We start from the raw sequence: 22743 nt of genomic DNA, 5'->3' as shown, positions 1-22743 counted from the left end.
TTTGTGTAATTTTTTTTTGTAAATTGATCATTGAGTATACTTTGTGTTAATTGAAAATTAATAATGTCATTTAAGGTATATTTTATTAAATAAACGGCATTTTAAAAATTAATGCAAGTGCATACATTACCGCGATGCCAAAACCTTCATGACCCAAATGCCACAATGATTTCTGTATAAATATCTTTTTTTGATCTAGAATTTACTGCTTTCTTTGGCATTTGACGCGCCTTTTAAAAACGTGTGCATATTACCGTATTATAAATATAAAAAGGAAAAAAAAGTCGGATCTTTATTAGCTAACGTGTTTTAATAAAAAAAACGTTACTTTATCGAATAAAAAAAGAATAACAAAATTTGGAGCATAAATATCAATATAAAAGACGTTTTTTTGGACAACCTTTTGGTCACAATGCGATAAGCATTTTACCAAATTTGTTGCTCTTAACGAGATTTAACAATTTATAAAAACTTAACGATACATTAAATAACTAATATATTATTTTTATTTGATACTTATAATATTAAATTAACCGTGTAAATTTTTTCAGTGAATGAATCAGAACGTAATTGTGAAATTTTATAGAAAAAAAGCGAAATCGCAGTAATTCATTCAATCGCGGTAATACCCACATTTACCCTATACACTAAAAAAAATTTATTTGATTCAAATATAATCGATTACTTGATTATTATCAAATAAATATACTTGTACTGAAAACAAATAATTTTTATTTGAATTAAATAAACTGTATTTGAACAAATAATTTGTGTATTTGTAATAAATACAATTTAATTGACTCCAGATAATAAATTATTTAATATGAATAAATATTTATTTGATAATAGTCAAGTAATCGGTTATTTGAATCAAATAAATTTTTTTCCATAAATGGAAATCAAAAATTAAGTAACTTTTACTATCTCCAAAGTAAATCGTAAAATGTCCCGAATGTCTGTGCATTTCTGGCACCTTTTACTCCGGAAGTATAGTAAAAAATACTATTTCCAGAGCAAAAATTGACAAGAGATACGCTGAAGTTCCATGACACTTTAGGTTTTACTTTTTGTAACTAAAGTAATAATTACTTTATAATTTTTTTTCGGTGCAGTGGTTTAAATATTTATCTCAGAGCTAAATAAAATTTTATTTAGTTCAAATAAAAATTTATTTTTGCAAAATTTTATTTTATTTGCAGGCTTCGAAGTGACACACTTTTTTTACTTTTTTTCGGCATGGCTACTTTTTTACTATTAATTTTTTTGTACATTTAAAAAAAAATGTACATAAAATACATTTTTTTAGTATAAAATGTAGATCTTCTTCAGATCTTCTTCAATTCAATTATTTAACAAATTTTGAACTAAAATGATTCTTCACTAAATTAATTATTTTTAATAATTTTATACATCACAAATTCAATTACATCAAAATTATTTTTCAATTAAAATTTTTATGAAATTTAACAATTGTTTATAATTTTAAAAAAATATCACAATAAAATTGAATTATTTTTTGAAAATTTCAATTCAAAATAAACTAAAATTCAATTAGGTATTACCCGAAATTTTAATTCAAAATCAATTCAAAATCCAATAATTATCCAAAATTTTCAATTTAAAATTTAATTATTTACCAAGTTTTCAATTTGAAATGAAATAAAATTCAATTATTTTCTAAAATTTCTATTCAAAATTAATTATCCAAATTTTCAATCAAAAATGAACTTAAATTAAATTATTATCCAAAATTTCAATTAAAATTCAATTATTTCCCAAAATTTGCAATTCAAAATGAACTGAAATTCAATTATTTTCCAAATTTAAAATCAAATAAAATTTAATTATTCTCAAAAATTTGAATTCAAAATTAATTGAATTTTCAACAATTTAAATTTAAAAGCATCTAAAATTTAATTATTTCTAAAATTTTCCATCGAAAATTATTTTTTTGAAATTTAATAATTTCAATTATAACTCTAAGGAAATTCAATTATTTTTAACTATTTTAATAATATTCTTTGAAATTTCAACTATCTGAAACCATTTTTCAATTAAAAATGATTTTCAAATTATTGTATTTTGTCCGCATTTTCTAATAAATTTTTAGTGAAATCATCTAAAATTTTAATTAAAAATCACTTAAAGTTTCAATTGATTTCAAAAATCTCAATTTTAAACCTTTGAAAATTCAATTAAATTTAAAAAATGTTTTCAAAAAATTGTTTGATTAATTATTTTTAGTCCTGAAAAATTTAATAATTGTTTGAAAATTAAGAAAATCATTTGAAATTTAATTATTTCTAAAAATTTCAACTTTAACCCTTTGAAAAGGATTATTATTAAAAAAAAATTTTTTATTTAAAAATCTGTAAAATATTTTTGTTAAAATAAAAAACAAATCCACTTTTTTTGGAATATAAATCGACTAAAACGACTTTTTTGTGTCTTTAAGTTGATTCGAGGCCTGTTTTTTTATAATTAATATTTAATAGGTATTCGTTGGCCCCTGGTACCTTAAAAATTAATTTTTTTCAAATTACTATCTTGTACGAAATTTCCTGGCGCATCTTTTTTCTCATCATAAATTTTTTGTATTTGTATACAATTTTTGAATCAATATACAACTTTAAAAAAATTTCGTCGGTAAACGTTGGGTACTTCAGCTTCGTGAATTGAATTTTCGAATTTGGAATTTTAAAGAAACTTATTCCGAAATTTGGAAACACAATTATACAACTTTGGCAAAAATGAGAAAAAGAATTGTCAAAATTTGACACGTCATAAGATTACTATTCAAAAAAACACGTGAAATCAGAAAAGGCCAACTTCAAGTTAGGACAGAAGGACAGACCAAGCATTTTATTATTATATAATTTTATTCTCTTGGTAAAAATTGCTAAATTCAATACTTTTAAAGTTATATGCCATTGAAAATAGGTTTATATTTAAATACCCAACATTTTGAAAATTCATTAACTCGAAAATTTGGAAATTCATACCAAAAAAAAAAATCCTTATACCTTTCTGCTGTATCTGTTAAAAAGGAAAAAAAATAATCGAATTTAAAATGCCTACTATAAATTCCACACGTGGAATCGTCGAAGTACGCCATCGATCGGTAATGTAGAAAACTGTTCGCAAGCACGGTACTACTGAGTTCGACCCTTTGAGCTTACAGCTTAAACGTGTTTCGAACTTCGAAGATGGCGATCTGAGGGGTAGGGCCGGGCAACACGCTCCGCGAGGAAGGTCCTTGGTCATCAGTTTTATTTTTCCAAATAATAAATTTTGGGTGAGTTATTTGTACAATAAATAATTTATCATCATTTACATGTACACTTTTTTTGTTATATTAAAACATACACGTTGGTGGGGATTGCATGACACAAGCTTTAAATGAAATTCATTCGCGAGACAAATAATATTGTATATTATAAAGATGTCGAGTAGCTCGGGAAGTTCAATGCAGACATACGTGTGTCAAGACAGCAGTGAGACGCACGCGCGACCATTTAAATGTGTGAGCACATTTTCGATACATGTGTGTTAGAGGTATCACAAGCTAATCTATATAAACGATCATGTACGTATATATATATATATATATATATATATGACGAATTTGCCTCTGTTCTATATGCTGTGTATAATATATACTATAGATAGAGAATAATGTTTTAAACGGATCATTTAAATTGCGTAAATTTTTATTTTTATATAAATTAACAGTAGTATAGATAAAATATAATATATTAATGAGAAAATTAAAAAAATAGAAATTTAAAATTTTTTTCACACATTTTTTTATGACCTCATTAAATGTTAAATGCAAGAATACAACTCCACTTCTTCATTTCCGATCGGTGATTAAGACTTCATCGTAATATCAATGTCAAGATAGCACACAAATAGTCATTAGTCAGTAATTTATTTGCCTTATTTGAAAATAAGAACAAAAGAATTAACAAAGGGTTTTTAAAATTTTTTTAATATAGATTAAAATAGTATTTAACCAAAGAGTACATGAACACAGAATATTATGAGGCGCATGATTTTTCCCAAAAATTAAAAAGGTCGAAAATTTAATTGATCGAATTACATTAAGTCGATATTTTATTTGAACGAAATTCTAAATGATCGATATTTAAAATGGTCAACATTTTATTTGGTCGATATTTTATTTATTCGAAATTCTAAATGATCGACATTTAAAGTGGTCGAAATTGTATTAGTTAGATATTTTGTTTGGTAAATATTCTAAATGAACGACATTTAAAGTGGTCGATATTTTATTTGTTCGATATTCTAAATGATAAAAATTTAGACACATCGAATTTTATATCCATCGAAATTTAATTTGGTCGATATTTTAAAAGCTCGACACTTTTTTAGCTATACGAGTTTCCTTTCTATGTTGTTTGTCGGTAAAGTACATTGAAATTTTGCGGGAAATTTGAAATTATTGATGTAAATAATAATAACAACATAGAGAGGAAACTCGTATAGCTAAAAAAATGTCGAGCTTTTAAAATATCGACCAAATTAAATTTCGATGGATATAAAATTCGATGCTTCTAAATTTCTATCATTTAGAATATCGAACAAATAAAATATCGACCACTTTAAATATCGAGCATTTAAATTTTCAATCAAATAAAATATCGACTAAATAAAATGTCGACCATTTTAAATACCGACCATTTAAAATTTCGACCAAATAAAATATCGACTAAATAAATTGTTGACCACTTTATATATTGATCATTTTGAATTTCGAATAAACAAAATATCGACCAAATAAAATGTCGACCACTTTAAATATCGATCATTTAGAATTTCGATCAAATAAATTATCTACTAAATAAAATGTCGACTTTCATAACTGTCGTTCTTTTAGAATTTCGACCAAATAAAATATCGTCTTAAAGTAATTCGATCAATTAAAATTTCGAACTTTTTAATTTTTGGGAAAAATCATGCGCCTCGCATAGTTAGTCAAAACAGCAACCATTTAAGTTTTCATTTGAACCAATTAGTACTACAGGCCTCGGATTATACGACTTTTTCGACTATTTCTGACTTTTTTTCAAAAATACGACTTTTTTTGACTTATTTTAATAAAATGCGACTATTTCGACTTTTTTTACATTTTTAAAAAAGTTTTTTAAATAAAATATATTTTTTTTTGTATAAAATGCAGATCTTCTTTATTTCAATTATTTAACAATTTTTTAACTAAAATTCTTCACTAAATTAATTATTTTTAATAATTTTAATAAAATTCATCACAAATTCAATTATTTCAAATTATTTTTCAATTAAAATTTTTATAAAATTTAACAATTATTTACAATTTTAAAAAAATATCAAATAAAATTACCAAAAATTTTTAATTCAAAATCATAAATCAATTCAAAATCAAATAAAATTGAATTATTTTCAAAAATTTCAATTAAAAATCAGCTAAAATTCAATTATTACCCAAAATTTCAATTCAAAATTAATTATTATCAAAATTTTCAATAAAAAATCTACTAAAATTAAATTATTATCCAAAATTTCAATTAAAATTCAATTATTTTCAAAAATTTGAATTTAAAAGCTTCTAAAATTTAATTATTTCTACAAATTTTTGAAATTTACCTATTTCAATTATAACTCTAAGGAAATTCAATTATTTTTAACTATTTTTATAATATTCTTTGAAAATTCAACTATCTGAAACCATTTTTCAATTAAAAATGGTTTTCAAATCATTGTATTTTTGTCTGCAGTTTCTAATAAATTTTTTAGTGAAAAAAAAAAATATTAATTAAAAATCACTTGAAGTTTAATTAATTTCAAAAATCTCAATTGTAAATCTTTGAAAATTTAATTACATTTAAAAAATGTTATCTAAAATTATTTGATAAATTATTTTTAGTTCTTTAAAATTTAATTATAATTAACAAAATCTTTTGAAATTCAATTATTTCTCAAAATTTCAACTTTAACCCTTTCAAAAGTATTATTATTTAAAAAAAAAAATTATTTAAAAATCTGTAAAATGTTTTTGTTAAAATAAAAATCGACTTTTTTTGGAATATAAATCGACTAAAACGACTTTTTTTGTGCCTTTAAGTCGATCCGAGGCCTGGTACTAACGCAACGCTTGGCAACATTGTATTTCTTTCTCTCCCGTTTTGCTTCGTGTCGTCTGCAAATGTTTTGATTATCATGTAGGAATTAAAATTTATTAGAAAAAAATTCTGTGAAACCATTAAAAAGTTATTATTGGAAAGGTAAAAAAGTTAGGTGTTTATGGAATTAGAAATAGTGAAGAATCTAACCTTAAAAATAAAAACAGTGGACAGAGTAAAGGAAGACGAATAATTCATCTGAAAACCTTATCGGAACATTGTGAAATTTGCAATTCGATTTTGTCTTTAACACACATTGCTAATGAAAAAAGGTTTGATCTGTCGTTTGTCTTTAGCGTAAAGATACGATTTATATTACTTGAGAAATTTCAAATTTCGCTCTTCTTGTATACCCCAACCTTCAAGAAGCAACCTTGCCAAGCGTTGTGCTTAGTAACTGCCGATTGATAAAAAAAACGTGTTTTTTAATTGGCGATTCAAACAGCTACACTAGCGCCACAGTTGAACTAACTTAAGCGTGACTCGCTCTGTAGCACTCCATGTGTTTTAAATTATTTTTTTTATTTAACGCTTAAAAATTATTTTACAAACGCAATAAAAATATCAGAATAATTAAGGTATCACATCGGCACTAATCGGAGTCAAAAGTTTGTAGCTCGCATTACTACTTCCCGCACTATACTTTCGCCCTCAACTCCCTATACTCTCAGCCCATACTGTACCTATTTCTACAAATACACTCGTACACGTATTGAGAACGGTGGTCTAGTAACAATCTAGTAACTTTGACCCATTCTCTCCCTCCATTTTGTTTTTTCTACTCTTTCTAACCTATTAATTGAAGAGAGACAAAGAAAGAAAATGGAGGGAGAGAATGGGTCCCCACCAGATGGCGTATTGCAGTTTAGCCGATCCCAATACCCCACACTAGCAGCGATTGGAAGGAGTAGGAGGTTTGACAACGTCGCTATAAGTCTCACTTTGACTACTGTGGACTACTGTCTCTCTCTAACTAATGTTACCATCCTGCGATGTTGCCACATCAAAGTGGCGGGTGTGCTATATATTGCAAATGACGTCATGAAATAGAATTTTTAATTTATAATTACAAATAAACGGCACGGTAAATTATAAATTTCTTTGTATATTTTAGTTCCAAATTTATTCGTGAATTCAACATTAGTTTTTGAAAAAAATTTATAGAAAACTTCTGATGATATTTATGAAAATGTACTTCTCCCCCATACATTAGTCCCGTCTCCCATGCAAAATAATCAACTTTGATTGCTAATATCTCTGGTTTCGTACGGCGAAAATTCTTCATATTTTGCAAATTTGTCAAGAATGATAATAAGAACATATGGTAAAATTTTCAAGAAAATTTATAGAAAACGGTTTTACCGATGTGATACCTTAAATAATTTGAAATAAACTGTCAAAACAGAGACTGCTTTAGAGCGAGTCACGCTTACGTTAGTTCAACTGTAGCGCTAGTGTAGCTGTTTGAATCGCCAATACAAAATAATTAATTTTAAGTCTCATATATGAGGTCTGGTCATTTGATGCTTGCATATTGAAACAGTTATTAAATTTTTTTTATAATATAAATATATTTGGAAAAACCCAATCTGGCTACAATTAGGATTTTCCAACCTTGGGAATTAATTGGGTTCGACGTTGCAAACCTAGTTAGGGCCAAACCTAACCCAATCGACTTTTCCACACATGATATATGAACGATTCTCCAAAAAGAGGGCATTTTTATGTTTGTCTTAAATATCATCTAAACATTTTATCATTAAATTATTTGCTTTTTTAGACAAAAATGTTATTTAAAGATCCTTTAAACTATGATACCTGATAGAAGAGTATTCATTTTTAAAATAATTTAATAAAAATAACCTTTAACAGTTGAAAAATAGCATTATCCTTAACTTTAAAGTATTATAAAAAGAAAACTATTTTTATTAATTAAAATTTTAATTCTGACTCAAGATACTATTTCTCAAACGTATGGGTGTTTTTTTTTAATGTTCAATAATTTATTTTATGACAATTTTTAATGAAGATTGTGAAAATGACTGATTGTTAATTTTTGTTTTATCGCATTGTTTGGTAAATTGTTTCTTATTTATTTTTATTATATTTGTACTACTGGTGATGCAAAAAAACACGCCCGTTAAAAAAAATTCATGTGGAGGCGACAATTTTTCTACCAATTTGGCGGAATTTTTTTTTATTTAAAGATAGATAAATTTGGTATCGAATGTTCTTCTCGGGTTTTTGAAAAAAATTGTGTTTCTTAAATATTTAAATAACAAATTTAATGAAAATTTTTTTTTAACTTTTACGGAGTACCATACTCTTAAAATTGTACAAATTTTTTTAGAAATGATTTTATTCACTAAAATAACTATCAAGAATTAATGATAGGGGAAGATGAGGGAATTGGAGCCCCTTAAGAAAAATGACTAAAAAAAACGACTTATTCTTATGATAAAATATTGTTTCGATCATATTTTACTCCTTTTATTATTTATCTTTAATTATAATTAATGAGAAATTAAGAGAAAGAAAATAAATTTGCAGCAAAAAAGGTTTTCTAAAAAAATGCTCTTACTTAAAATTCCAATAAAATGATAAAATTTCTATTTTCTTTCAATATTTTTTTTTATTTTGTCAATAATTCTTGACAGCTGAACATTTTACAAAATATTTAAGACATAAAAAAGACCTACAGCTTCTATAGTATTAAAATATCCAATAATAACACATTTTGGACAATAAAACACAAATATTGATTCTTAGCAATTAAATATGCAACAATATCAAATTGTATAAACGAATGTTGTTCAATTTTCAAAGAAATAAGCCATATCGAGGTAACGAAACTTTGCTGGCTGACACAGTTCTCCCATTACTCCAAAGAATTTTCACAGGCCACAATTTGAAAAAAAGAAGAAAAATAGAAACAAATTTAACTATTACCTCTATTTTTATTCATGTATCCAAATCTATATATATTCTAATAAAATCACAAAACATAATTAAATAATAAATTTTTAATTATTTAATTTGATTTCTACAAATATTTTCCATTTAAGAAGAAAAACTCGAAAACTTGATTTTTCCTTGTAGTTTATACAAATCTTTCAGGAATGTGACCATTCGTCTTGGTATGACATACAGGAAGACTGTCCAAGTTTTCTGAATTATTTCCGCGAAATTCAAAGTCTCTATGTATTTGAAATTAAAAAGCTCCCATTACCTCACCTTCCCCTAATTACCACAGTTAAAAAAAAATTGATTTTTATTGTCATATAAACAAATGAGGCGTTTCATATGAGAACGACATATAATGTCTCAGATTTTTCTTAACTTTTGGGTTTTGAGAGACATTTATTTTGGTGTTAACCCAGTGGGCAAAAAGCCATGATCGTTTTAAAAACGTTTTAAGAAGATAGATGTTGAAATAATATTTCAGAACATTATTTGGCCGACATGAAACGTTCTAAAAGCGTTCTTAAAACGTTTTTAAAACAAACATGGTTTTTTGCCCACTGGGAAATAAGTATGTAAATTTTAAATTAATATTTTTTTAAATTTTTCGAAATGCTAATTTTATAATTATATACATAACTAATATACCAAAATATATATATATATATACTACCGTCAGAAATTGTCGGTACAACTAACGTTCGAGGAGTGGACATTCGGCGCTGACTTTAAAGCAAGATATTTCAAGTTAGAAAAAAGTTAGAGACTTCTAACTTAGATGGTTGGAAAGCTGATAAAATTCTGCTTCTGAATGTATATCAAGAAATTGTTGTCTTTTTTTTGTGTTTATAACACCGAAAAAATTTCAAGCAAAAATTATGCAATTTTCGATCTCAGCTTTGATTTGCATTTTTGAAACTTAAAAAATGTTTTGTGGTTCCTGAAATATGTTAAAAAAGGTCCGACCATATTTTTCTACAAATCAGCCGTCGATCATCACTTTTTGCCGCCTCGCTGCTGGCTTCTAAAAGAATATGCTCGAACATTTTTTAACATATTTCAGAAACTACAAAACATTTTTTTAAGTTTTAAAAAAGCAAATTAAAGCTGAGATCTTAAAGATTATATTGAAAAATTGTCAAATTTTTTCATACATTATTCTAGATTATGCCGAAAGTCAAAAGCATTAGTACGACAGTACGAAAATTGCATAATTTTTGCTTGAAATCTGTTCGGTGTTATAAACACAAAAAAAAAGAAAAAAATTTCTTGATATACATTCAGAAGCAGAATTTTATCAGCTTTCCAACCATCTAAGTTAGAAGTCTCTAACTTTTTTCTAACTTAAAATATCTTGCTTTAAAGTCAGCGCCGAATGTCCACTCCTCGAACGTTAGTCGTACCGATAATTTCTGACGGTAGTGTATATATATAATAATATTTGTTTATATAATAATAATATATAATATAATATATTAATATTTGTATTTCAAAGAAAAATAAGTCTAACAAATATTTTTTTAATCTTTAAAGATTCGTTTTGATTTTTAATCAGCATTATATAATAATTGGTACAATTACTTTTATCTAATCTCTAAAATTTAGAATGTTATCAGAGAATCTTAAGTTTTTATTAAGTAATTAAAAAATGTTTTTGAAGAACACACCGGAAAAAGTTATTCTAAATTTAAGAATATCTTCTTAGTATACCTATTTAAGAATTTTTTCTATACTTTTTAATCTTAGAGTATTTTATTCTATCTTTAAGAATAAAATGCATGGAAAATTATCTTAAATAGGTGCAAAGAATATATATTATTAAATTTATCACTGTCAGAAATTGGACTCTAACATTACACTAAAAATTTGAAATAATATATTTTCAATATCGAAAAGTGTGAAAGTTTGCATATTATTGGTTAGACAAAAAACTTTAAGCCAATGAAATAAAAACATTCACACTTTTCGAGATTGAAACTATAAATAAATTCAATCTTTCTAGTGTAAAGTTGAAGCTCGATTTTTAACAGTGTAGAGTTTCGTTTTTTTTATGCACGAAGAAATATATAAAATTTTGATTGGCGTAGGATATATATTAGTAAAATAATTTATGTACTTTGTTACGTATAAATTTTGTAACGTCGTATTATCAACGTATCGAATCTTTTTCAATTTTTTTGAATTCTGTTTGTGTCCAATTCCTATATGTATTCCTTGTTGGGACTAAGATTGCTTGAAACTCAATTCCGTTTTAATATTTCTCTAATTTTTTAATTTTTTTAAATTCCAAAATACTGAATAAGTAATTTGGACTATAAATATTTCAGTTATATCTAAAAGTCAATTTCTACCTATTCCGCTTTGATATTTCGCTAAAACTTTTCTTTTTTGAATTCTGTAATATACTCTGAAGTAAGTACGTTTAAAATCAAATATCTACAGTACAGTTGATACAGCTGCGCGGAACAGTTGTTTGCCTCCGGTATTGAAAATCGAAAGTTCAAATCTTCGGATCGTCAAATTTTTTTCTACACAAAATTTTAAAACGGAATTAAAAAGAATTTAACTGTCATTATTTTCAACTGCTCAAGATGGATAGAAAAGAATTGGACAGAAACGGAATTTAGAAGAATTGAAAATTTTCAATTCACCACTTTTTACTGGTTATTGTTTTATCCTTTTTTAACGCACTTGTTGCCATGACAACACATGCATTAGAAAAGGACAAAAAAGTCCACGATAATTTAACATTAATCTACTCGAACTCAAAATGAATCTGAGCAGATTCAATTTGAAACGTTTTACTAAACACTCAAAATGAGTGAAACCAAGATCATTTTTGTTGCAATTCAAAATGAGTAGCGTACGAGTTCAGTTCTTTTTATATATGAAAGCAGATAATTTAATGATAAGATGTTTAGATGCTATAACTCAAAGCCATATGAAAATGACCTCTTTTTGGAGAATTCCAAATGCCTATACTTAAATAGGAGCCAAGAATATTCCCCACTTAAATTAAGTGGAAAATATTCTTACAATAAGAATATATTATTTATTATAAACATATTTCCCACACGGAGAGAAATTTCTAGGAATATTTACCGTGCTGCCACCTGAAAGTGAGTGCAAAGTACATTCTGGCAGTTTTTACTGTGCTCAGCCACAGAAAAAACGCTTGGTAAATTTTGTTGCGAGTAATTTTAACCAATGCTAATTCACATAGACAGTGGCGACCTCAACTAGGATAAAATTTATTGCAGGTAATTTTTATACCGATTTTAGGGTAAAAATTCTACTTTTTTTCGTGTGAGGGTCACGGTGCGCCAGAAGGTGATTTAAATAAAAATAAATTGGCACTTAAAAATTCTTTTTGATTATGATGATTCTTAGATGAATAAAAAACATTTCTCAATAGTTTTTAAAATCAGTTTACGTGCCCGATTTAAAAAAAAAATTAGTTTTTATATAAAAAACAGTAATTTTATGAGGAATCAGAATTTATTTAATCTAATAAATACTGTAATAAATGATAAAATAATTACTTATTTTTAATTTTATATATAAATAATTATATTGCTGTAGTGTTTGTATCCGATTTTAAAAAATTAAATTATAATGTTAAAAGAACTATTTTAAGAGGGACAAAATTTATTTAAGAGAGTCGAATGGTCTCTGAAATTTTTTGGAAAGAAGAGACCTTTAATTATCGCCCTATAAAAACGGTACTAAACGTGAAAATGATAAACATTAATTTTAAAATACTTTCTTCTTGAAAGACGGACACTTTTTTTTACAAAAGCAGCTAGAGATTCTTATCTTATATAAATTTCCTAAATCCGAAAGATTATGCGAATCCATACAAAAACATGATTGCAAAACGAAAAGTAATATAATGACAGGTACATTACCTCCTGTCGCCGTCAGATGGTAGCAGCATCCAGGGCGCACAAAGTCGCAGCTGTTATTAGATTACTTTTCTACTTTTTGTTTTGTAACCATGTTTTTCTATGGATTCGTACAGTCTTTTGGATTTAGGAAATTTATAAGATTAGGATTTTGGCTGATTTTGTTAAAAGTGTTCGTGTTTCGAGAAAAAAGTATTTTAAAATCAATACTATTTCATGTTCAGAGCGATAATTAAAGCTCTCTTCTTGCTAAAGAATTTCAGATATACCGTTCGACACTCTTAATGCATAAATATAAAAACAAAACAAGAAAATAACTTCAATGTTAATAAATTTATATGAACCCAAATCTAAAACATTTATTATCTATACGCATATAAACTGTTATACATTAAATAAATTCTGGTTCCTCATAAAACACTATTTTTACATATTTAAAACTCAATTTTTTTTAAATTTGGCACATAAGTTGATTTTAAAACCTATTGAAAAATGGTTTTTATTTATTTAAGAACCATAATCAAAAAGAATTTTTAAGTGCCAACTCATTTTTATTTAAACCTCCTTCTAACGCACCGTGGGGTGTCTAACAAAGATTGAGAAAAAAATTCCCTGACTTTTCCATGACTCCTCCCTGACATTTTTTTATTTTTCCCTGATTTTTTAATAACCTTATATTTGCTTTCTTTGGACAAAAATATGGTTACTGACATATTTAACAATAAATTAATTTCTAATGGTAGTAACAAATGGTAATAAAAACCATTCAAATTTTTTTGGATTAAAAAATTTTTAAATTCAAAAAAAAATTTTAATTTTTGTAGAAATTTACAGAAATTTCCCTGACTTTGAATGAAATTTTCTAAAATTCCCTGACATTTTCCTGACCAACAAAATTCCCTGACGTTTCCCTGAGTTTCTCTGATCGTTAGACACCCTGGTGCTGCCCCTACAATTTTGCATTACAGATTGTAGAGGCAGCACAGTAAAAACTGCCAGAATGTACTTTGCACTCACTTTCAGGTGGCAGCACGGTAAATAATTCTAGAAATTTCTCTCCGTCACTTACTTTAAGTGGAGAATATTCTTGGCTCCTATTTAAGTAGGCATTCTTAAATTTAGAATATCGTTTGATTAAGTTTTCTAATAAGTTTTTTATTAACATTTTTACTTAAATAAATATTATTTTAACTAACGATCATAACCGATCTAAATCAAAAATATAAATAAGAAATCAGAGATTTTTATTTACTGGGGTTAAAGTTCCTAAGAGAACTGCGTACCCGAAACGATAGCTTATATATTTTATAATGTTTCTTTTGTAAACTTAACTGTGTATTTTATGAACAATAAATATATTTTTCAAAGTCAAAAAGTAGAATATCGTTTTTTAGTATAAAAAAAATTAGGGACTTAATGGTACTGGGAGTTAAATTTTTCGAGTTAAAAACTAACTCAAAAAAGGAGTTAATAATTAAATTAACTCTCTAGGCATAAAATTAACTCGTAAAGCATTAACTCCCTTTGCTTCAACTCCAAAAGGGGTGGGACTTTTATATAGGGAATGGAAATTCAACTCCTTTTTTTTACAGTGTATAGTAGTAATAAAAGTAATTTATTAAAATGTTAACGTATTGAATTAGTCGAATTAGTTTAAAATTACACAGTTACACAAATTTTACACATAAACAAAAATTGTAGTTAATTTTATAAAAAAAAAAAAATTTATAACTATAACGATATAAATGTGACTAATGTGAATCATCTATATTTCTTATATATATAAATCTCTATTACTGAACACAAAAAAATGGCTTTGGTATTTCTTAATTTCTTTCAGATTTGGTGATGGTCTCTTCTCTGTATGCTATAATCAAGGCCCTCGACACAAAAACAAAGAAAGTGCTACTAATTTAATTAATCTTCCAAAAGCAGGCTTTATTATTTCAAAACAATATCGCCTCTAAAGAAATGTATACATATATAATCGCTTAAACACTAATTCCCAAACATGTGTTATAGATAATTACTTCAACTTTTTTTTTTTTTTCGTAAAGTATCTAGTCAAGCTACACCACTTGCCTCTATATAAAAAAAAATAGAAGATATCAAAAAAAAAGTGGAAGACACCAAAAAAAAGTCTGCGTAAAAATTTGCATAAAAATTTACATCAAAATCTAGATAAAAAATTTACACAAAAAATCTACATAAAAAAATTTATATAAAAAAAAAAGAAAATTAACTTGAATAATTGAAAATTACAAGTTCACTTATCAAAGTGTTATATTTTCAAGAAGAATGTCTCTGATAAAGAGAAAAAGAGATTTAAAAAATACCAAAGATAAGCATTAAAATACAGTGATTTAATTAATAAATCTATATAAATATGAAATCAGTTTTTTACATTCTTTTCCAAGGAACATTTCAATGTACTTAATATTCGTGAATTAGAAAAGGAGGTATATATATATATGTATAAAGAGAATTGGAATTCCCTGGCGACATCGATGCCAGATGACTCGAGGAACCATTTATTAGTCATTCTCCGGATCATTGATTTTTTTTTTGTTCCAACAAGGATTGCATAAAAAGATATTGGTGGATTAGTTTTTTCGTATGTATAGAGTATAAAAGGTTAACGACACTAAAGGTCATAGGTCACTGACGAATGGACGGATAGACGAACAGACAAAATACTAAGCTGAGGGAAAATAAAGAGAGCAAGAAGAAGAAGAAGGGTGGGAGACAAAGAGGAAAGAGAATTCCCTCTCTCTCTCTGTCTCTTTCTCTCCGGTGCTTCGAGGGCTTTGAAGAAGGGATTCTCGTTGCATTTGGAAAAGCATATAATAATCGACTCGCAACTGTTATCGACCCGCAATTGCGCGTGCGTGGAAAAAGCGCGCAATCGCCTCCAACATATCGAAACACAAATATATATATATATATATGATTCCCGACGAAGACTTCGTCGACGGTATCCTCAGTCGATCGAAGTACATTTCAGAGAGTTCACTTCCTCGTCGTCGTATTATATCAACTTCCGGCGGGTGATTCCGACGCCTGCACGAGAGCGAAACACTTTTCCGGAATTTGTATTCAAAAAAAAGAAAAAAGAAGAAGAAGAATACATTTTTAGAAATGAAAAAATATTTCTAAAAGCGTAACAATATTGTAGGTATTTACAAGCCGAGTGATAAGCGACTGCGATAACGACCTCAATTCACAACGAGTGTTGGATATAAACAATGTGGACCCGATAATGAAGATAGTAGGTTAAAAAAATTTACTTTTAAAACTCGTATTCGGGTATGCTCGTTCTTAACGAGCATGCCCATTATTAAAATCAATTAAAATTTTCCAAAAATCCATTCATAATGACAAATGAACAGAATGATGTGGGACAAATTTCCGAACAATCACAAGAGGAAATAGTGCAATTAACTGAATTATTACCAGTTGAACAATATCGAATACAAGAATCATCGAATTATAACGATTCAGGTGCAACGGATGCTTTAAAAGCATTAAGAAGTTTCTCACAAAATGAACAGGAATTTTTTTATCAAAAATATAATGAATTGGAATCATTGAATGGAACCGAGGACTATGGTGATAAAATATGGAATAGTGATGATGAAGAAGAAGAATTACTTGAGAAAACAAATACAAAAAGAGGGAAAAAGATAAATATAAAAAAGACTGACGAAAAGAGTAATAAAGAAGAGGAGGAAATAGTATTGAGTGAGGATTCAAATTTTCCAAATGAAACAATTGAAGATGAAATATATTCATTTCAACATGATTCAGAAGTTGAGAATTTGGAGAAGAAAATTGGTTCAAATAATTTGAGAAAGAAAATTGATGCAATTATACAAGCAAATATTCTTTTAGAACAGGAAAATGAAAATAATAATGTGATGCAAGAGGCTAAAAATCAGGATAATAAGGAGGTAAAAAAATATGTTTGTGTTATTTGTAATTCACAATTTAAAGGTAGTGGTGGTTTGAGAAATCATTATAAAGTTGCACATGCAACTGGACCACTTTATAAATGTGATGAATGTGGTAAAGAATTTCCATTAAAGGAAAGATTAAAATTACATGTAAGAACACACACTGGATTTAAACCCTATAAATGTTTGGAATGTGATAAGAGTTTTGCAAGAGGTGGTCAATTGGTGCAACATCGTCGAACACATAGTCAAGTGAAACCCTATCATTGTTCATTGTGTTCGGGTACATTTACATGCGCTGCCAATTTAACATTGCACATGAAACGGCATAATGGACAAAAAGATCATAAATGTGAAATTTGTGGACGTGGTTTTGTACGTAGGGATGCATTAAAAAAACACATGGAATGTCTACATCATGATGTTAAATCATTTTTGTGTGTTATTTGTAATAAAACATTAAAAGGTCATTTACCACAGCATATGAGAACGCATGCACAAGATAGGCCACATGGCTGTGGAACTTGTGGTCAAAGATTTGCCCAAAAATCACAATTGACAGTACATCAACGAACACATTCGGGTCAAAGGCCATTTAGATGTCTTGTTTGTTGGCAGGCATTTGCACATTCAACAGCATTGAAATTACATACACGACGACACACTGGTGAGAGGCCATTTAAATGTGAGGAATGTAATGCTGGTTTTACTCAACTACCACATTGGAAGAAACACATGAAATGTATTCATGGAAGAAATGAACCCTATTGTTGTCGTAGATGTAAGAGTTTTTTTCGTATTAAAAGTGAATTGGAGAGTCATCAGAAATTTTGTAAATTAACGGGAAAAATTAATGCAACTGATAATGATGATAAAAATGATAAAAATATTGATAACAATGTTGATGATGATGATGATGATGGTGATAATGATGATCAGGTTGAAGTATTTAGTGATCGTATTAAATATAGAGTGATGCCAATTGAAAAAATGCGATTACTATTGGCGGTGTTGTTAAAGAGAATTTCAAAGCAGGAAAAATTAGATGAACTTGGATTTGGTAAAAGATTAATTGATGAAGTTCTTCATGATTCATTAATATCGGCGGGTAAAGTGCCAGTTAAAAGGAATAATAGTACATCGGAATTTGATTGTTTAAAGAAGAATGTTGAAATATTTTTGGAATGGACAGTGCCAAAAAGTCATTGGGCAAAATTTAAAAAAATGAAAAAAACACCTGAAGAAATTCTTGAAACTCTCACTACTTCGTAAGTAAATTTATTTAAATTTTTTGAATTTATTATTTTTTTAATTAAAATTTTATTTTTGATTAATTTAAAGCAAAAAAAAAAAATACATTTTTATTTTTACTTTTGGAAAAATATTTCGATTATTTGAAATTTTGTTTATTAAACTAATTGTAGAATTTAGAACAAAAAAAAAAGAAAAAAAATTAATTAAAATTTGGAAAAATTTTGAAATTGAAAATAATTTTTAATTTATGAAAATCAAACTTGTACTTGTATTACACTTTTGTAATTATCAAATAAGGTCAATTACACCAGCATTATTTTTTGCAATTTACATGTTGCATAACTAACTGCAAAGTTGGATGAAAATATTTTGCATTCTTGATTTCTTTATATAGTAATATTAACAATAGTTTAATAATTAAAAATTAAATAATTTATAACACTATGGTAAAAAAATTTTAGAAAGTCTGAATTATTACTTCATCAAGAATATTTCGGAAATTTTTTTTTATTTTCTTCAATTTATAGCTTTTATAAAAAAGTGTTGACGATGTGGAGAAATATTTTCTGAATATAAAATCAGTATATTTTATAATAAATAATATTTAAAATTTTTATTTTTTTTATCTATTTATTATAATAATAATAATATCAATTTTTTGAAATTTACATTGTTAAAGGGCGCTAATTTATTTTCCAATATGAAATATCATAATAAAGAGTGTTATAATAAATTTTTTTTACAACACTTGAAATTTTGAAGATAAAAAAATTTTAATTTCACTTATAATTTTTCTATTATTTTTCATCATTACATATTTTTTTTTACATTTTTTTTTTTATGATTCTGAACAATCAGTCGTATGGAAAAATTTTATTTTTACAAAATCTTAAAAATATTTCGTAAATAGGATAAAAAACAACAAAAAAAATTATGAAATTGTCTAAAATTATTTTTTTTTTCAATTTTTTTATAATGAAATATCATTTTTAGGTTCAAAATAATATTCGAATTTAAAAATTTTAATGAAATTCTTCACAAATTCAATTATCTTAAACTATTTTTCAATTAAAATTTTTATGAAATTTAATAATTGTTTGTGATTTTAACAAAATTAGCAAATAAAATTACCAAAAATTATTAATTCAAAATCATTTGAAATTTAATTATTTGTAAAAATTTCAATTATTTTTTAATGATTTTTATAATATTCTTCGAAAATTAAATTATCTGAAAGCATTTTTCACTTAAAAAGTTTTCAAATTATTGTATTTTTGTCTGCAATTTCTAATAAATTTTTTATAAACAGAAATCATCAAAAATTTTAAATTAAAAATCACTTGAAATAGAATTAAATTCAAAAATTAAAATTGTAACTCTTTTAAAATTCAATTACTTTTAAAAAATGTTATTTAAAATTATTTGATAATTTAATTATTTAAATTATTATTTTAAGTTCTGTAAAATTTAATTATTGTCTGAAAATTAACAAAATCTTTTGAAAGTCAATTATTTCTAAAAATTTCAACTTTAACTATTCCAAAATTATTATTTAAAAAAAAATTTTATTTAAAAATCTGTAAAACTTGATTATAAGTATTGCCTGAAATTTTTTTGACCATCAAAACTAAAAACTGTGACAAAATTTTAAATTCGAATAAAGTGCTTAAATCAGACATGAAAAAATTAGAAAAATGGAACATTAAGAATTTTTTTTAGAAATTTGTTCTATTTAAATAAAATTTTAAAAATTTGTCCTACAATTAGTTCGATTTTGAAATATTCGAAATAAATTTTCATTTGAACCAATAATTTCTGTATTTGAAATAAATACAAATTAATTAAATCAAAATAATTATTTAATACAAATTAATATTTATTTAATAATAGTTAAGTAACCGATTATTTAAAAATAAGAATTTTTGAAACGTGCCACCTAAAACTGAAAAAATTTATTTTTTGTTGAAATGTTATTTTTCTTATAGTATTTTATATGCACAATCACCCCCTAAATCGATTTTGCAAAAAAAAAAAATTTTTTTGTTATTAACAATTTAATATTTTTGACTATTGTTTTAAAAAAAATTAATTTCAAAAAAATTTATTGATCGATTTTAGTGTTCTAAACGGTATTCTTCTTGTCTTGAACCATAGTTTTATTTATATTTTTTTTGATGCGAAAATATTGATTTTTATTGCAAAAAAAAATGGTTTATTTATAAACAAATAGTAAAAAACCATGAAAACAATCAAATTTCAAAATGAAAAAAAAAATTCAGAAATTCTTACTCTTAAATTAAATAAATTTTTTCCATATTATAAATATAAAAATATAATAATAATAATGATAATAATTAATTATTCGTCTGTTTCAGTGCTAACGACTGAAAGCAAGAAAGCAGAGGAGGGATAGAAAAAAATTGTTGCTAGCGAAAATTTGTTTGAAAGCGATGATCTCATTTTGTTTTTTTTCTGAGGTCAGTTAATCGTATATATAATATATTATATATATAAATATAGTCAAAAATCGAATATGATCATTAATGTGATTATAAACAAAGAGAAGTCTTTTGTGCCATGCACCATCAATATTTGCCATAATATATAATATCTATATATACCAATAAGTCATTGTAGCTTAAATTAGAAAAGTGATATAAATTAACAAAATAATTGCACATATATAAATTAAACTTATTAACACGTGGAGATTTTTATACTCAAAAATACACCATCCTAATAGAAAATATATAGTGAAATCCAAAAAAATTTTATATAACACTATAATTTTTTTTTTTTCAACTTCAAATTACATAGAATGTAAAAAATTTTTCCTGTCTTTTTATATAACAATATACTGATTAGCTTTTAAAATGAAAAATCGAAAAATATATATATCAAATTTTACTATATAATAATATTTTTAAATGCTGATAAAGATTTTTTAAAAAATTAATTATTTTTAAAAATAAATTTTACTGCTTCATTGACACGAGGCCATAATTTTTGATAAACAGTTTTTTAATAATTAATCGCATAAAATTCAAAATAAAGAATTCATAATATTTTTCAATTGAGTGAAAATTCATCCACGTGTATACTTTTATCATGTGCTTCTTAATATTATAAATTATATTGAGTTGAACTCTTTACCAAAGCTCGTTCCAAAATATTTTCTTCAATTTTTTTTTTTCACATATTCTAATATATATATATATATATTATGTATGTAATACACTGCGATTATATTCCTAAAAAATGAAAACTATTTCTTAAATATATTAATTAGAAAATTGCGCATTATGAGATTTATAAAAATGTGTTCAAATTCGAAACGCATGAATAAGTTGTAAAATTAATTTTTTAGAATTTTTTATTTTGTAGAATTATTTGGACAAAATTTACTTTTTTCCGAATAATTTCTTCGAATTATTGTTTAATCAAAATTCAAAAATTTCTTTATTATAGAATAATTGTTATATTTAAACGAATTTTTATTTTTTACAAACTTTTTATTCCATTAAATTTGAATTTGAGAGAATTTTTGATTTCATCGAATTTAAAATTGAGAGAATTATTATTTGCTCGAATTTTCATTAGACAGAATAGTCATTTAAAAGAATTTTTATTTTATAGAAAAAAATAGAATTCTTTTATAGTCGATTTTTTTTCAAATCTTCATTTAAGAGAATTCTTAAAACACCGAATTTTTATTTTACAGAATTTTTTTTTCTTCAAATAAATATGGAGCAGAAAAAATTAGGCGCAATTTTTAATAATAAATCAATCATAATTTTGTTGATAAATTCCGATCGAAGAATTTAAAAATTTCCAAATTTTTCCGCCAGAAAACTTGAAAATAAAATGTGGTGCAATATAATTATACAACCATAAATTTATTTATGGTTTTTTTATTATTATTATTATTATATTATAATAATGTTATTATTATAATTTTATTTTATTTTTTAGATGAATTTTAATTTTTCTAATTAGCATTTAACAAGTATTTCATTGTAAACGAATTTTTATTTGGTAAAATTTTTATTTCACGGAATTTTTCTCTTTATCCAACTTTTTAATTGAAAGAATTTTTATTTCACAAAATTTTTCACATTTTATTTAAAATAATTTAAGCGAATATTAATTTTAACTGATTAAAAATTTTTAATGATAATATTATTTTCAATTCACTGAATCTACATTTTTTCGAATTTTTTTTTTTTTTTGCATGAATTGTTATTTGATAGAATTAAAAATTCTGACACTTAAAAATTCGATTTACTTAAAATTCTGTTAAATGAGAATCATTATTATTATTATTTATTATTATAAATTTGTTTAATAAAAATTCTGGAAAGTAAAATTTTTTATTATTTTTGAGAATTCTCAAAAAAAATTTGTGATTGGTCAATTTCAAAAATCGCAACGAAATCTTTATGTCAAATTTTTATTTAGTTATATTTGCAATTTCAAACTAATGAAAAT

General features: G+C 25.2%; 1 protein-coding gene and 1 long non-coding RNA gene across 2 annotated transcripts; both read left to right on the top strand.

Annotated features, from left to right (window-relative positions):
* Nucleotides 1-3059: 3059 nt before the first annotated feature.
* On the top strand, nt 3060-15464 carry LOC127286558 (uncharacterized). The gene is made up of 2 exons (XR_007843757.1): nt 3060-3295; nt 14889-15464. It is a non-coding gene; the product is annotated as an uncharacterized LOC127286558 (long non-coding RNA).
* A 540-nt stretch (nt 15465-16004) lies between these two features.
* Nucleotides 16005-21137, top strand: LOC127286167 (zinc finger protein 436-like). The gene is made up of 2 exons (XM_051312521.1): nt 16005-18269; nt 20631-21137. The coding sequence occupies exons 1-2, from the start codon at nt 16423-16425 to the stop codon at nt 20641-20643; spliced, it is 1860 nt and encodes a 619-aa protein (XP_051168478.1). The 5' UTR covers nt 16005-16422; the 3' UTR covers nt 20644-21137.
* The last annotated feature ends 1606 nt before the right edge of the window (nt 21138-22743 follow it).

Source organism: Leptopilina boulardi, unplaced genomic scaffold, assembly GCF_019393585.1.
Source record: "Leptopilina boulardi isolate dan_hultmark-lab unplaced genomic scaffold, ZJU_Lbou_2.1 LbouV2_121, whole genome shotgun sequence".
Taxonomy (NCBI): domain Eukaryota; kingdom Metazoa; phylum Arthropoda; class Insecta; order Hymenoptera; family Figitidae; genus Leptopilina; species Leptopilina boulardi.
The sequence above is the reverse complement of the archived record's forward strand: the minus strand, read 5'-3'. Positions and strand labels throughout refer to the sequence as shown.

Coding starts and splice junctions, on each gene's coding strand:
- LOC127286167 (XM_051312521.1), top strand. CDS start 16,423: ATGACAAATGAACAGAATGATGTGGGACAAATTTCCGAACAATCACAA.